The sequence below is a fragment of the Leopardus geoffroyi genome, chromosome C1 (assembly GCF_018350155.1).
Source record: "Leopardus geoffroyi isolate Oge1 chromosome C1, O.geoffroyi_Oge1_pat1.0, whole genome shotgun sequence".
Classification (NCBI taxonomy): Eukaryota; Metazoa; Chordata; class Mammalia; order Carnivora; family Felidae; genus Leopardus; species Leopardus geoffroyi.
The window spans coordinates 192,105,547-192,123,042 of record NC_059328.1 but is presented as its reverse complement, the minus strand read 5'-3'; the positions used below and the strand labels follow the sequence as shown (position 1 = coordinate 192,123,042).

The window sequence follows — 17,496 nt, the reverse complement described above, 5'->3', positions numbered from 1 at the left end:
CTCCATGCTGTCAGTGTAGTGCCCCAGGCAGGGCTGGATCTCATGAGCCATGAGGTCATGACCTGAGCGGAAATCAAGAGTCTGTCAGTCAACTGTGCCACCCAGGTGCCCCTACATTGATACATTCTGATCACATAATTTCCATTTTTAGAAGTTCCAAGTGAAAAATTATAATTTAGATGCTTAGCCCATTTGATCAAGTGAGTAGACAAAAAGTTCAGTTCCAAGCCCTTACGATCAAGTGAATGGATGAAAACTCTAAAGTTCGGTTAACATTCTGTTTGCTTACGTATGTCTTTAATTGGTGTTATTTATATAATTCATTCCTATTTCTTTCAGTAATTCAACAAAGATTTATTACGGGATACCGTCCTGTGTACTGTAGGATGTTTAGTAGTACCCTGACCTCTACCCACTAGATGCTAGTAACTTCCCCCCCCCAGCTGTGACAAGTGTGTACAGATGATGCCAAATGTTCCCTGGGAAGCAAAACTGTACCTGGTTGAGAACCACTGTTTTATTTATTTGTTTTAAAATTTTTATTTATTTTGAAAGACAGAGAGAGAGAAAGAGTGTGAGTCGGGGAGGAGCAGAGAGAGAGGGAGAGGGAATCTCAAGCAGGCTCTGAGGTGTCAGCACAGAGCCCGATGCCCAGCTCGATCTGAAACGGTGAGATCATGACCTGAGTCAAAATCAAGCCTCAGATGCTCAACTGACTGAACCACCAAGGCGCTCCTATTTATTTATTTATTTTTAATTGTTTTTAACGTTTATTCATTTTTGAGAGACAGAGACAGCGTGAGTGGGGGAGGAGCAGAGAGAGAGGGAGACCCAGACTATGAAGCAGGCTCCAGGCTCTGAGCCAGCACAGAGCCTGACGCAGGGCTCGAACTCACAAGCCGTGAGATTGTGACCTGAGCCAAAGTCGGACTCTCAACTGACTGAGCCACCCAGGTGCCCCTTTATTTATTTATTTTTTAAAGTTTATTTATTTTGTGAGAGAGAAAGCACGAACAGAGGAGGGGCAGAGAGAGAGGGAGAGAGAATCCCAAGCAAGCGCCACCCTGTCAGCACAGAGCCCCACGCAGGTCTCAAACCCACAAACCATGAGGTCATGACCTGAGCCAAAACCAAGAGTCAGTTGCCCAACTGATTGAGCCACCCAGGCACCCTGAGAACCACTATTTTAGAGCTTACTGTGTATCAGCCTTGGAAATAGGCACCAAAGATACAAAGATTCAAGAAGTTCATTAATCCAATGAGGGTAGAACAGACCTATAATTGCAAATCTGTAAAATAATTGTACCAAGCCCAGAAAATAGCTCTCCAGATACTTAAAAGGCTTGGACTTCTGAGCCAGCTCAGAATCTCAGGAACATTTAGTAGATAACTGCTTAGAACATGGAAAGTTAGGGGCGCCTGGGTGGCCTAGTCGGTTGGGCGTCCGACTTTGGCTCAGGTCATGATCTCACGGTCTGTGAGTTCGAGCCCTGCGTCAGGCTCTGTGCTGACAACTCGGAGCCTGGAGCCTGCTTGGGATTCCGTGTCTCCCTCTCTCTCTGACCCTCCCCTGTTCATGCTCTGTCTCTCTTTGTCTCACAAATAAACATTAAAAAAAAAATTAAAAAAAAAAAGAACATGGAATGTTAGAATGAGTATTGGTACGAAATGAAGGCAGAAGGTCTTATTTACATAGTATTAATGATAAGCTCACTTATTCTTAAAATTTATATTACTACATAATAGTGTTTTACATTTGATTGTTTATACTTTAAAAACGACAAAACTGCCCTTTACGCAAATTTGATTACTAGCTGTTCCTTCTTAGCTCCTTGACATTGTACAAGTCAGTTAGTTACTCTCTCTCAGACTGAGTATTCTCATCTCTAGAATTTGAGGAAAAAATATCAGGACTTGTGAATGTTCAGTGAAATAATGTGTGTAAAGTGCTATTAAACTTAAGAACCATTACCCAAAAGTTTGTAATTAGAGTTTTATTATTTCCTATGATAATATAACTCTCCTTTGTTTTATTCTTAGCAATATGTTAAGGATACCTCTAAAAAGGGCCTTAGTAGGCCTTTCTAAGTCTCATAAAGGATGTGGTGAGTATTTTTTTTTTTTTTTTTTTGCATTTGTGGGTACTATTTTTGCATTTACTGTCTTTGTAAATTCATTGGTTTATGGAATGTTTCTTAAAAGACCCTAAACATAATTTGTTTTAAATAAAATAGAAACAAATGACCCTAGTCAAATTGAATAATTTTAAAAATATAACTTTAAACAGTTTATAGAAGTTGTCATGGAATAAAAAGTAGTAGGAACTATCAGTCCCAAAATGGAAAAAGCAGTCCTGCTTTTGAAAAGTAGTATTCCCATGAACATACTTTCCATGGTATTAAAAATTTTACATTAACTACCATTACAAGTGGGCAGCCATATTCTACCTTGGTATTCAGGTTTGGAAAAGTTTTTGTCTAATTCAGTATTCTAAAAGTTTGCATCTAGAGAAATAGAGGGGAATAGTGTAAAATGAGGAAAAATTTTAGACTTGTAGGTTAGAGTTAACCCATCATCCTCTGCTATAATAAATTCAACTCTTAATTTATTTCTCATCTCAATATTTTTGATGGTCAGTTCGAACAACTGCCACAGCAGCAAGCAACTTAATTGAAGTATTTGTCGACGGTCAGTCTGTCATGGTGGAACCAGGAACTACCGTACTCCAAGTAGGCATATGTTCCAATTCTTTGTTTTTGTATATGTTGTGGTTTTTTTGTATCAATTTCTTTCTGTTACACTGTTTATTTACTTTAAAAAATTTTAAGATTCCTTGATAAATGCTCATAAAAGAACTATAGACAGTAAAATTATATGAAAGTAAATTGGATTTAAAATGTTGGCATTTCAAAGTGAGCTATCATTTATCTGTTTCTGACTTTCTTCAGTGAATTATGGCAGTTATTTTGTTTCACTTCTGCCTTCCGAGTATATACCCATTTAAAATTTGAAGTTACCAAAAATAAATTACAAGTTAATTTAGGTAAGTTTGGGGAAAAGATAATTTTTGTTTGTTGTGAACCTGCTTGATGCTTTTCATTTCATGTGATTTCTCTATTTTTAGTAATATTTTTTAAGAATGTGTCCTACAAAGCAGGTAAATGAATTCATGCATTAAATATATAATTCCTCCAGATTCCTTCAGAACTAACAAAATTGGTCTTGAAGAAGTGATACTTCATTCTGTCTGCAAGTTACCAAGAACTAAATGCTCTTTATTCATTTAGCAGTCATTTTTAGACTATCTGCCAGGCATAGACCTGTAAACAATAAATACATAACAGTATATGTTCAAGGTACAGTGGAGAGTATTTTTGCCAGGTATATAGGAAGTGATAGAAAGAGATGTTAGGGATATCTCAGGTGGTCCCTGAGGAGATTTGTAAAGGATAAGTGTTGATATTTGGACAAAGAAGCTTTAAATAGTTTGCTATTGTTAGAACATAAGGTATACATAGAAGATAAGAAAACAAGAAATCAAATTACTCTAATAGATTCAGTAATGAAAGAAGATATATGTCATACTAAAGAGCTTATAGTTTGACCTATCAGTAGTTTTCATGGCAGTTAAGCTGTATCACAGTGACCATAGAGGATGTTAGTTTGGAGAATAACAAGACTGGTGTGAGACACAAGGGAAGAGTATCTTGCATTAGTAGAACTGAAAATTAAAGGCCTAAAATAGATAGTGGCAATGGGAATGAAAATAAAAGAATAGATTCAGTGAGAGTGAGTTGATAGGCCTTTAGGCACAATGAAAAGCAGGAAAAACTTTTGTGGTTTCTGGCTTTGTTAACTTATTTGGAGATGTATCATAGGGGACACAAATAGATTGAATTTTAGCTGTCCATAGAGCGTATCCATGCACAGAACTATTTAAGTCTAAAACTTGGAGAAGTGGTGAACTGTCAGGGCTCCAGATGAGGGTTTGGGTATAATCATTTGAAATGTGAACTAGTATGAAGGTTGGGACAAGATCTTCCTTATTACTCTACCCACTGCATCTAGTACATGGGAAGTCCATGTATGAAACCACGGGGACAGAGTTTGAAGGGGTGTCTTTATGGACAATGGTTCAGAGTGGAAATGAGGAGTCAGACCTTCAGCACAATCTGAGGTTCATTTATTCAGTTTCTTCCATTAGGTATAGGCATGCTGAGACCTTAGAGCAGGCTTGAGAGCAGACAGGAGCAGGAGTCAAGAGCAAAGAAGGAGGGAAATCTCTTTAGGGATGAAGAATGAATAAAAGTATAGATGTTTATAGATAGGAGTAATAAGGCAGGTGGTATAGCCTTTCTTTTTCTGTTTTAGGCAAAGCAAGGATGAGGTCAGATTGTTCTAATGCAGGAATTTTTTACTTTGTCTTCTAGGCTTGTGAGAAGGTTGGCATGCAGATCCCTCGATTCTGTTATCATGAAAGATTGTCTGTTGCTGGAAACTGTAGGATGTGCCTTGTTGAAATTGAGAAAGCTCCTAAGGTACTTGATACCTAAAATTCCACAGCATGCTGTAGAAGGTAGAAAACTTTAAATCTTGCAGCGAATTTTACTTAGAATCATTGTCGTAGTGGAGAAACCTAGCCCTGTTTAATTGTATCTGTAAATTTATTATTTTGTGCAGTTGAGTCTGTTCATTTCAAAACTGGAAATGCATTGATGAAAGTGCTTTATAAATGCAAGCACTATATAATTACAACAGTTTGAGAAATTAAAGGTGACTTCTTACAGCTGGCAGTAGTATTTCCAAATGGCTGTGTGACAACTAGGATGTGGAATTGCCAGGCAGTACATTGGAAGGGCTCATGCTGGGCCATTTTCACTAGAGAAAGGGATTACAATGAAGAGGTTCACTTTCTGTTTAATTTCATTTTGTCTTCTAAGTTTTTTTTTTTTTTTTTTTTCAACGTTTATTTATTTTTGGGACAGAGAGAGACAGAGCATGAACGGGGGAGGGGCAGAGAGAGAGGGAGACACAGAATCGGAAACAAGCTCCAGGCTCTGAGCCATCAGTCCAGAGCCTGACGCGGGGCTTGAACTCACAGACCGCGAGATCGTGACCTGGCCGAAGTCGGACGCCTAACCGACTGCGCCACCCAGGCGCCCCTGTCTTCTAAGTTTTAATTCAGTAGTACCTGCTAATCAAAACACAGTTATTTGATGTTCTGTTTCAGAGTCTCTATATAGAGTTGCATTGACTAGGAGGATAGAATTTAGAAGTACAATATCTTATTTTTTTTTCATAGAGAAATGTGAAGTGTCAGATTATCGTATTGTGACTATGAAAAGTAAAAAAATGAATCTTCAGAGATACTGGGCTTATTTTCAAATGTATAGCTGAATGTTTTATATGTTGGGTTGCTTATAATTACAACTAAATACAAATACTTAGACATTTTTCCATTGAAATTCCAGGTTGTGGCGGCTTGTGCCATGCCAGTAATGAAAGGTTGGAATATCCTGACAAACTCAGAGAAATCTAAGAAAGCAAGGTACTTTCATGTTATTTATAGCATAGTAACTTTTCTTAGAGAAGAAAATTGTTCATTTCAGTATTTAGACCTTCCCATAGATGGGAAATTCAGTAGCAAGTTTTGAAAAAGTTGGCATGTTTGACTTCTAGGAGCAGTGGAATTAAGTACATGTTGAGGAGGTGAAGTCAGGTGTTTATGGTTTTGAGCATTAAAAGCTCTTATTTAGGGGAAAGAAAAAAAAAGCTTTTATTTAGGAGCACCTGGGTGGCTCTGTCGGTTAAGTGTCTGACTTTTGGTTTCAGCTCAGGTCATTATCTCACAGTTCATGCGATTGAGCCCCGTGTTGGGCTCTGCACTGGCAGCACAAGAGCCTGCTTGGGATTCTCCCTGTCTCTCTCTGCCCCTCCCCTGCTCGTGCTGTCTCTCAAAATAAATAAACTTGAAAAAGAATCTCTTACATAGTAACCTGTTCAACTTAAGATGAATAGTGAGTCTGGGGCTTATTGAACTGAGATTATTGTAGTAAAGTATTACTGTTACTATCTAGGCATTGATTATATTTGTTTTTGCTGTGCATTTGTGTGGGTGTTTTGTTTTTTCTTAATTTTTTTTTAATGTTTATTTTTGAGAGAGACAGAGTGTGAGCAGGGGAGGGGCAGAGAGAGAAGGAGACACAGAATCCGAAGCAGGCTCCAGGCTCTGAGCTGTCAGCACAGCCCAACACAGGGCTTGAGCCCACAGACTGCGAGATCATGACCTAAACCGAAGTTGGACGCCTGATTGACTAAGCCATCTAGGCACCCTGTTTTGTTTTGAATTAATGTTTTCTGAAGACTATTTAGTGACTTTGGGTAATTTTGTGTTTTTAAAAGTCATAATTTTCTAGATTCTTTAATGATATTTTATTCCTGGACTTCTGTAAGCATTTTTTAGACTATGTGTCTAATACTAGAATGATGGTTGCATTGGCATTTTGATAATAAATGTAAAGTTAATACTATATGAAAAGGTACATCCCTGAAGGTTAGATAGCCATTTTGAGTGCCAAAAATTTATATCATTTTGTGTACTACAACTTTTCATACAGAGAAGGTGTGATGGAGTTCTTGTTAGCAAATCACCCACTGGACTGTCCTATTTGTGACCAGGGAGGTGAATGTGATCTGCAGGTATGTTGTCAAACTTCATAAATCTTTTTGATTATCTCAGGTTTTAATTTCATTAGCAGCATTATGTTAACTCTTTCCTAATCTACTAAAGGACCAGTCCATGATGTTTGGAAATGATAGGAGCAGATTTTTAGATGGGAAACGTGCTGTGGAGGACAAGAATATTGGGCCATTGGTAAAGACTATCATGACTAGATGTATACAGTGTACTCGCTGCATCAGGTAATGTTTTTCCTTCTCTCTTCTGCAATATCATTCAGATACTTAATAGTCACAAAATTTGGTGGAATAACAATACTAAAAAAAAAAGACAACTTTTTTTTTTTTTTGGTAGGAGAAGAGGGATGTTTTTAATGTTTTCTGCATAAGCCAATAAAATGAATTGTTCACTTTCAGTGAATATCAACTTCTGTGGAATTTACAAATAAAAATATACAAGCATTAACTCCTTGATAACTTGCTGAGCTATACCTATGATTCGTGCAGTTTGTGTTATGCTGTGATTAAATTACATGCAAGCATTGAACAATTTTTTATTGAAGGACTTTGCTCACCATTGAAAATAAACTCATGTCTTTTTGGTGTTTTGAAAATCATTATCTCACTGTGATCATAGGAAAGGAGATAATTTTGCTGGATTTTACCATTTGATGGTATATTTTTATCCTGCAGGTTTGCAAGTGAGATTGCAGGAGTAGATGATTTGGGAACAACAGGCAGAGGAAATGATATGCAAGTTGGCACGTACATTGAAAAGATGTTCATGTCTGAACTGTCTGGAAATATCATTGATATCTGCCCTGTAGGTGCCCTGACTTCGAAGCCCTATGCTTTTACTGCCCGCCCTTGGGAAACAAGGTATTCAGTGTTGTAATTTTTGACAATTTGTTTTTTATCCTTTAATTGGCTAGTATTCAAAAAAATTTAAGATTCATTTTCTTCCTGTATTCTAATTGTTTTGGTCTGCTAAGGTTTTATGTATTTGCTTTAAGTAAAACCCTCTTAATGGAAAGTAAGTAGATAGATTAAAGGATAGGATGATCTGGCAATTTAATTATAGTTTTCTTGGAGATTGATTCCAAAGTACTTAACCACATAATTATTTTATTCACTTTTTCTTCCAAAGAGTAAAATTGTCTTGATGTTTTAAAATTTATAGTCTCTTCTCACTGTATATTGTTTTCAGACATGTGGCTATATCATCCTTTATTTAATCAGTTCCTATTAGACATTTTAGTTTGTTTCTATATAGTTGTAAATCTATGATAAAAATTGTTATTCATAAATTTTCGCGTATATCTCTGATTCTTCTGACTAAACTGGGAAATGGAGTAGGTAGTTGCAACAAATTTGGGTATTTTTAAGGTTCTAAAGCCTATCATTAAATTGCCCCCCATATTTAGACTTCCACTAGAATATGTGGGAGTATCTCAAAATTCTGTGTTTTAAGCCATGTATTTTATGTATATGAAAAGATTGGGGGGATGGGGCACAGTACATAGGTGAAATGTTCAAGTAGAGGTTTTTCTCTTTTGCTTCCTGAAATTCCCATAATGCATGCAGAAAAGAAACTTCCATCTCCACAGCCTCTCTGAGCCTGGCAGAGCCTCCTGTTCAGGTGGTAGGAAGGGGATGAGAACAGGCCCCAAGACACACCACCGCTGATTTCTGTGCTTCTTGCTTGAAGTTCAGTAGTTTTGCCCCACATAAAAGCTTCTCATGATGGTGTTTGCCTTTGGAAGATTTCCAAAGTGCTGAATTGGTTGTTTTTTGTTAGTTTTGTCCAGCTTTATTTTTGCTTTTTGTGGGGAGGATTTATCAGACTTTTTAATTGGCCATACCCAAAAATCTTACTCTCTTGCTATTTATCTTGATAATCAGATTTGGCCATTTGGAGCCCTTACCATTGGCTTTTGTATTATTTAACAGTTCCTATTTTTATTTATTCATTTATTTGTTCTTTTAAAGTTTATTTTTGTGAGAGAGAGAGAGCGCGTGCATGCATGCAAGCGCAAGTGGGGGAGGGGCAGAGAGAGGGAGATGGAGAATCCCAAGCAGCCTTCACGCTGACAGCCCGGATTAAGAAATTTTGTCAGTGCGGAGCCCAACACGGAGCTCAAACTCACGAACCATGAGATCATGACCTGAGCCGAAATCAAGAGTCAGACTCTTAACTGACTGAGGCACCCAGGCGCCCCTAGATAACAATTATTAAAGCTTTATTTTTACAGTAGGAAATAATGTGACGTATTCAAATACGAGGGTATTTTTTTTTTTTTATTGCAGTTTCTCTGGGTCCCATTAACTTTAGAAATTCAGAAAGGAAAGTCATCGTAAAATTTTTTGTTTTTGAGAAACCAGGTAACAGAAACTTTGTCCTTATTGCCAAAATAAATGTGGTAAACGTAGGTGTTTATTTTCTCAGAAAGACGGAATCCATTGATGTAATGGATGCAGTTGGAAGTAATATTGTGGTAAGCACAAGAACTGGAGAGGTAATGCGTATTTTGCCAAGGATGCACGAGGACATCAATGAAGAGTGGATCTCTGATAAAACCAGGTATGTGCTACTACATTGTTTTCCTTCACTTTTGCAGTTGATTTAAACTAAATTTTATAGTCACTTTAATTTTAAGGGACTGTCTTTATTCTTGTAAATTAGTTAATCTAGATTATTTGTATAGAGAACTGGACAAAACTAATGTTAATAGTCCTAGGTATATCAATGGCTTTCTTACTAAGTTTGAAAAATACCATTTTCCTCCCAGTTGGAAAAATTGAAGGGGATTAATATATTTAATCTATTTCAGTTTGTTCATTGGAGAAAAGAAGCTAAATATAAGTTAGAGCTTGCACGTGATAATTTTGATAAACTATCTGGAGGTATTCAAGTTTCATAAGTAAAAGTGATTTGAGAAAAAAAAGAAAAAGTGATTAAATGATTGGCTTCTTTAGCTGTCAGATTTCTATGTGTTACAATTTCAAGAGTATTCAGGTAGCTGAAAACAAATCATAAGAACCCAAACTTTTAGATGTTTTAGTTTCAGATGGTGTTCATAAAATAATTTATTAGTTCATCCTTCAAAAGACCTGAAGTAATTATTTGTATTCAGGTATTTATTCTGTTTGACACTTTAACCAGTACTGTATTTAAATAACATTTCTTTTATATTTTAAACTTGAAAACTGTAGTTGCCTCTAGCAAGATTCCGTAAATGGTGTATTTTCTGTTACCTAGATTTGCCTATGATGGGCTAAAACGTCAAAGACTAACCGAGCCAATGGTCAGAAACGAAAAGGGGCTTTTAACCTATACTTCCTGGGAAGATGCACTCTCTCGTGTAGCTGGAATGGTAAAAAATTGAAATATAGAATAAATAGTATTTGTAATTTTTAAGGGAAATCTTTGTAACAAAGAGGGGTCATGTATGTCTCTTCACTTCTTTTGTTTTACCAAGATTGCCTTCCATTTAATGAGCATTTATTAAGAACCATATGCCAGAGGGGCGTCTGGGTGGCTCAGTCTTTATTGAGCATCCAACTCTTGATTGTGGCTCAGGTCATGATCCCAGGGTTGTGGGATTGAGCCCCACATCGGGCTCTGCTCTGTAGAGCCTGCTTAAGGTTCTCTCTCTCTTTCCCTCTGCCCCTTTCTCCCCTACTTGTGCTCACTTGCTCTCTCTTCTCTAAAATCAAAAAACAAAAAATGCAACAAAACAAATAAAAGAACCAAATGCCAGATATCCTGCTGGAAGTAGGGCTATAGAGACCACTAATATATGGTCCCTACTTCCCACAATTTTGTAGTCGGGAAAGATGCAGAGTCAGTCAGGTATCATGTGCTGCTGCAGTTAGTTGTGCAGGAAATCATGTCTGAGAGAGCCTGTGGGAGGGGTGCCTAACCACGACTAGCGTGTCGGGGATGCCTTCCTACGTGAGGTGACTTAGGCAAAATCTAAGAATGAATGCAAACTTGCCAGAGCAAAAGTGGAGAGAATGGCTTTCTAGCCAGAGACAAAGGCAACATACACAAAGGACTTGAGGGAACGGTGGATACTTCAGAAGAAATTGTATTTAGCTGTAATTCCTCACTCTTCATTCTCCAAACTTCATTATGAGACCTCTTTGTTTCTAATATAAAACAGCTTCCCTCCAAGCTGGTGGTATTATTAGCCTCATCTACACCTTTGCTTCTCACTTTTATATTAATAATTAGTGTAAAGCTTTTAAGTCAAAAGTTCATTGCTTTTTTTTATACTTACAAATAACTATTGCTTTGTGTTCTGAGCAGTGGTCTTTGCCGAACGGAGGTGTTTTGGTGATACCCTTTTCATCCATTTCTAGTTGCAGAGTGTTCAAGGCAAGGATGTGGCAGCAATTGCAGGTGGCTTGGTGGATGCTGAAGCCCTGGTAGCTCTCAAAGATTTGCTTAATAGAGTGGACTCTGACACCCTGTGCACTGAAGAGGTCTTCCCCACTGCAGGAGCTGGGTGAGCAGTATGAATCTAGCATCTAGGCTTGCTTTGTTGTTGTTGTTGTTGTTGTGACAAGCTGTGTATAAATCAGTACATCTGGGCGCCTGCCTGGCTGGCTCAGTTGGTAGAGCAAGTGATTCTTTTTTTTTTTTTTCCTGATTTTTTTTTTTAAGTTTATTTACTTAAAGAGAAAGCGCAAGTCAGGGAGGATCAGAGAGAGAGGAAGAGAGAATCCCAAGCAGGCTCTGCGCCATAAGTCTAGAGCCTGATACGGGCCTCGAACCCATGAATTCTGAGACCGTGACCAGAGCCGAAGTCAGATGCTCAACTGACTGAGCCACCCAGGTGCCCTACAGGTGACTCTTAATCTTGGGGTTCTGAGTTCAAGCCCACATTGGTGGTAGAGTTTACTTAAAAAGATAAATTTAAAAAAGAGAAAATACACCTATGGCTGATATGTGACCGCTTGGATTCTCCATCATACCCAACAATTTGTTTTCACATATATAGGCCAAAGTCAAGCCAGGAACTATTAGAGAATCCAGTTATCAATAATAAGTATCTGAAACTTTGATGTAATTTAGAAATACTTCCTAAGAATTTTTTGTCTGGGAATACCTTGGGTTTGTGGACATGAGAATGTTGCGTGGATTGTCATTGTGTATTAGTAAACCTGCATTTTTAATTTTGTATTTCTAGCACAGATTTGCGTTCTAATTATCTTCTTAATACTACAATTGCTGGTGTGGAAGAGGCAGATGTTCTCCTTCTGGTTGGTACAAATCCGCGTTTTGAGGCACCACTGTTTAATGCTAGAATTCGAAAGAGGTTAGTAATATTCAGGGTTTAAAAACTGGTTATATAATAATTTGTTTTACATCTGAAAAATGACTACTTAGCTGATTCCTAATAGTGTTAGTCGGAATGAGACTCCAGAAGATAATTGGAGGGCTGCTTCTAATCAGTCCATTCCTTCCCTCTTCTCCTGCTGATCGTTTTACTTTATCTTCTCATTTTGAAATAATTCAAGATGCACCAATTTTTCCATAATTTCTTTTATAATTTTTTCTAATGATTTTTTTTTTCCTGCCCAGGATCCAGTTTCAAGTCACACATTGCAATTAGTGTCATGACTCTCCAGGGTTTTTTGTTTTTTTTTTTTTTTTACATTTTTTTGAAGAGCAAAGCCAGGTATTTTGTAGAATACCTCCATCTTTTCATATTTTAGAGATTTATAAATAGGTTGGTATAATTTGTCTATAATGTGATACTGTTGAGAGTGAAAGGGGGAATTAATTACTCCAGGGCAACAGATGAAAACCAGCACTGTCTCAGACAAACAATATGTGGTCACTGCATTTGTAACTATTTTTAGAAGAGCTGGTTCTATACTTGCCTATCAAAGAGAATAAATATGAATGATGTAGTTTATTTTCATGAACTATATTAAAGTGGCCTTAATGGATAATTAGGAGATGACTGGCTCTGCTGTGATAAGGCAAAATAAAAATTATAAATCATTTATTCTAAAATTAAAAGTTTTATTTATAGGTTGCGTAGGGTTCCTAACAGCAAATTAATTCACTGACTTACCTTGGTGTGTATTCTTACAGCATTATTATTTTGAAAGGTACACAATAAGTTGTATCTGTTAAGGTTAAGTGTTCTGTGAGTGTTTTTGTGTTTTTAACATTTGTAACATAAATGTAGACCCTAGCATTGATGAGACTGATGACTATTCTGAATTAGTAATTTAGCTCTAAAAGTTTGTCATTTTTATTTCAGCTGGCTTCATAATGACTTAAAAGTGGCCCTTATTGGCAGCCCAGTGGATCTCACTTACAGATATGACCATCTGGGAGATTCCCCCAAAATTCTTCAGGAGATTGCTTTGGGTAACCATCCATTCAGCCAGGTGCTCTCAAGTTATATGTACCTACCTTTGTTAATTTTTAAGCATTTTTAGTTTAAAAAGTTACTGTTTTATAATAGTGATATGTGATTACTGCTAAAAATTACACCAGTACAGAAAAGAAAATGGAAGAAAGTAAAGTATTACCCCAAATTCCACCAACCCAAACAAGCATTGATGAACCATCATAGTCGTCTCTATTCATGTATAGAGCAAGATGGATGGATAGGCAAACAAAGATGAGATCGTGTTATACATGCTGTTTTTATGTACCATGGTTTAATTTTACTTGAAATTATCAGAAAAGAAATTGAAGTGAACTTGAAACAATTAAACTTTAGGAAATTTTCTTTATTGCAAGAGTTACTACTAAATTTCACCAGTCCTTCCCTGAGTGCTTTATTTACATTTATCTCATTGCTGTCTGATATTTATAGGTCTTAATTTACTTTTCCAAGAGGGGCTGATAAGTACCCTATACCTTGAGTTCTTGCTTGCTTGGGAGTGTCTGTTTTATTCCTGAAGAGAACGTTGGCAGGTTACAGAGTTCTTGAGCCACACTCTTTTTTTTCTCTTTGTGAACTTTATAAACAAGGCCTTTTGTTACTGTGGAGAAGTGTGATGTCAGTCATATTTCCCCCCACCCCTGTCCTAATTTTTTTTTTTTAACTGTCTAGGTACTTATTTAGAGAGCTTGAGCAGGGGAGGAGCAGAGAGAGGAGAGAGAATCCCAACCAGGGGTTTGCACAGAACTCCATGTGGGACTTGATCTCAAGAACTGTGAGATCATGACCTCAGCGAAAATCAAGCATCAGACGCTTAACCAACTGAGCCACCCATAGAAACTTTTTTTTTTTTTTTGATACTTAGATCTTTATCTTTGAAATTTAATAACTTCACCAGAATATCTTAACGGTGGTTCTCTGTCACATTTTTATGGGACATGGTATACCTTTCATTGTGAAGATTCAAGGTTCTTTTTACTTTAGTATTTGTGTGTGTATGGTGGAGTGCTGATTGTTAAAAAATGAAAGAAGTTTCTGGTTTTCATGTCATGGCTCTGGAGGGTAGGCAGTTTGACAGATGTTGTGGTTGTCCAAGGATGTCATCATGGAAGGACATTCCTTCCTGCTTTACTATCCTCTGTGCCTTTGCTTCCTTGTGTGTTTGCGTGTGCGCTTCTCCTTATTGTTCCAAGATGGTGTAGCTTTAGGCGTAGTCAAGTGGGACAAGGCAGCTAAGCCCAGTTCCTTTGTTTTGAATAGGAAAAACATGATTACAGCTGCAGTGATCAAAAATATAAAAAAAAATACTTAAGTGTCCCTCTTTTCTAGTTCCTATCTCCATGCCCCAGAAGATGATAAGTATGTTTTTTTTCTATACTAGATTTAAGTCTGTTTTCTATTAGTTAAGATGTGCTGCTAACAAAAAAAGAATGAACCAACAAAGCAGCTACTGGATCCCCTTTTGTGTCTTTTTCTGTCATTTTTCCTTTGTTCTTTTATTCTTTTTCAGTTTGCTTTATATGATTTTGTATTGCCTGTCTTTCTTGTCCCTATTTTTGAAGTCCTGTTTTATTTTGTTTTTTATTGTTTCTGGAATGACGTTCATCGCTAATTTGTTTCTCTTTCAGTTCTTTCCTGAGTTCTGTGACAAAATGTCCTTCTATTGTATAATACTCTCTGTTTTGTCACTCTTCTAAGCCTTTCTTTTCAAGCGAGAAAAAGAGTGTTTTTCATTTTCTCTGAGGCTATTGAAAACTATTTCTCTGCACACTTCACATTTTCTTGGGAAATTCCTCTTGTGATAAATGTCCTCCCCTGGTATGTAGGCATAATTTTCATGCTGATTCTTTGCTTTGGGCCGCTTATTTATTGAGGAATGATATAGAGGGTGGACAGGAGAGTGAGCTATATAGTCTTCAGCTTTTAATTTTTCTATCCTCCACCAAATCTGTTGTTTCCTTTGCTTTTCGCATGCACTTCCCTTCATGTTTTGACATTCAGGAAGCAGAGCCCTTAAAGTCTTAGCTATTCTGCGTGGAATCGTAGTGATTGTTGCTTTCCCTACCTCTTCCTCCTTGTCTGGAGCATGGTGGGTAGATAGACTGTAGCATGGTACTTGAGTGTGGTTTTTCCTCTTACACGGTACCAACTAAATGTCTGTAGGGACGCTACCCAGTTTTTCTTGGACATACCCGTAATCATTCTGACCAAAGGATATTTGGGAAAGTCTTTCATTCTCAGTACTTAGTTTTAGAAAGTCTGTTTTATCTGATTCTCAGCCATTTCACCGTAGCATTGGCAACATGTTTTTGGTTAAATCTGGTTGGATGTATGTCTATATGTTGATTAGTAAAAATCAAAGGCATTCTGCATTGAAACTAAAACTTGACACAACATATCGTAGATGCAAATTTGATTAGATTTAGTTGATTGTTTAGATTTTTTAATCAAAATTCTTTTTTTTTTTTAAATAGGTATTACATGAAGCTAAAAAGCCAATGGTGGTTTTAGGCAGTTCTGCACTCCAAAGAAATGATGGGGCAGCAATTCTTGCAGCTGTTTCCAACATTGCTCAAAAGATTCGGACGAGTAGTGATGTTACCAGTGATTGGAAAGTTATGAATATCCTTCATAGGTATGTTGAGTAATTGTTTTATATACTGTAAAATTCAGGTAATTTGTGTACATGTATTCTGTTACATTGTCACATTTAGACTTACAAACAGCTTAATATTTAGTAGCATCTGTAGCAGATGCAAAATAGATTAAAACCTTTATTTTCTGTGTGAGAAGAACCTGAGATACTAAATAATATTTAAAATATTTGAAAAAGAAGTGCTGACAAAATTTTGAAAATCTGTACCCTATTAGTATACCTTGGTCCAATAATTGCAACAAGTCCTGTGACTTCGATTAAATGATAAAAATGTAAGCATGAGAACTCAATGTAAGGAAAGTTTTTTTTCTGACTATATTAATAATGCAAATTTATTTTAGAAAGTTGGAAAGAGAACAAAGTATACAAAAATGGAAATTATCCTTATTCCACAATTTACAGATAATTACTGTTGCTACTTCTGGTCCTTTTTTTCCTGTGTAAATATTTTTCTAGTTATATAGTTGAAATCATATTGTGTAAACAGTTTTGTAACCTGGTTTTGATAAATTTTCATTACCTGATAAAATTTCCTCCTGTAATTGGAAATTTTTTATAAACTTTAATGGCTGTTTAATATCATGAATTTGTATAAATTTTTAGCTATTTCATTATTAACATGTAAATTGATGCTAGTCTTTTTTTTTTTCATTAAGAGAGAGCAAGAGTGAGCAGGGGAGAGGAGCAGAGAGAGAGAGAGAGATTGATTCCCCACACGATGTGGGGCTTGATCCCAGAACCTTGGGATCATGACTTAACGCCAGAATCATGAGTCGGATGCTCAACTGACTACCCACCCAGGCACCCCTAGTTTAATATTTCATTTCATTTCATTTTATATTTTATTATTTATATTTCAGTTAGTTAATAGTGCAATTTGGTTTCAGAAGTAGAATTCAGTGATTCATCATTTACGTACAACACCCAGCGCTCATCACAAGTACCCTCCTTAATCCCCATCACCCATCTAACCCCTCTGCCACCTACCTCCCTCCATCAACCCTTGGTTTGTTCTCTATTGTTAAAAGTCTCTTGTGGTTTATTTCCCTTTCTTCTCTTCTCCCTCCTTCCCATATGTTCATCTGTTTTGTTTCTTAAATTCCACATATGAATGAAATCATATGATAGTTGTTTTTCTCTGATTTATCTGGCTTAGTATAATACATTCTAGCTCTATCTATGTCATTGCAAGTGGCAAGATTTCATTCTTTTTGATGGCTGAGTAATATTCTGTCGTGTGTGTGTGTGTGTGTGTGTGTGTGTGTGTGTGTGTGTATACACACATACATACACACACCACATTTTCTTAAAAACATTTTTTTTTTTTAATGTTTATTTTTGAAGGAGAGAGAGACAGAGTGTGAGTGGGGAGGGGCAGAGAGAGAGACACACAGAATCTGAAGCAGGCTCCAGGCTCTGAGCTGTCAGCACACAGCCTGATGTGGGGCTCAAACTCACAAACTGCGAGATCATGACCTGAGCTGAAGTCGGATGCTCAACCGACTGAGCCACCCAGACGCCCTGACACCACATTTTCTTTATCCATTCATGAGCTGATGGACATTTGGGCTCTCTACATAGTTTTGCTATTGTTGTTAATACTGCTGTAAACATTGGGGTGCATGTACCTCTTCAGATCTGTATTTTTTTTTATCCTTTGGGTAAATGCTTAATAGTGCAATTGCTAGATTGTAGGGTAGTTTTACTTTTAGTTTTTTGAGGAATCTCCGTACTATTCTCCAGAGTGGC

The 17,496-nt window shown here is 36.9% G+C and overlaps 1 protein-coding gene across 4 annotated transcripts in view; it reads left to right on the top strand.

Annotated features, from left to right (window-relative positions):
* NDUFS1 (NADH:ubiquinone oxidoreductase core subunit S1) overlaps positions 1 to 17,496 on the top strand; it is a 30,688-nt gene that overhangs the window by 2,933 nt on the left and 10,259 nt on the right. For 3 of the 4 annotated variants that reach the window (XM_045480918.1, XM_045480917.1, XM_045480920.1), the window contains 13 exons: positions 2,041 to 2,105; positions 2,638 to 2,729; positions 4,431 to 4,538; positions 5,472 to 5,548; positions 6,618 to 6,699; positions 6,791 to 6,921; positions 7,372 to 7,557; positions 9,125 to 9,259; positions 9,938 to 10,052; positions 11,044 to 11,189; positions 11,874 to 12,002; positions 12,960 to 13,089; positions 15,566 to 15,726. In XM_045480918.1, the coding sequence (XP_045336874.1) occupies positions 2,045 to 2,105; positions 2,638 to 2,729; positions 4,431 to 4,538; positions 5,472 to 5,548; positions 6,618 to 6,699; positions 6,791 to 6,921; positions 7,372 to 7,557; positions 9,125 to 9,259; positions 9,938 to 10,052; positions 11,044 to 11,189; positions 11,874 to 12,002; positions 12,960 to 13,089; positions 15,566 to 15,726 (1,553 nt within the window). In that variant the 5' untranslated portion in view covers positions 2,041 to 2,044. Of the gene's footprint in view, positions 1 to 1,454; positions 1,460 to 2,040; positions 2,106 to 2,637; positions 2,730 to 4,430; positions 4,539 to 5,471; positions 5,549 to 6,617; positions 6,700 to 6,790; positions 6,922 to 7,371; positions 7,558 to 9,124; positions 9,260 to 9,937; positions 10,053 to 11,043; positions 11,190 to 11,873; positions 12,003 to 12,959; positions 13,090 to 15,565; positions 15,727 to 17,496 lie in introns of those variants that run through there. The other variant, XM_045480921.1, reaches the window with a different exon arrangement.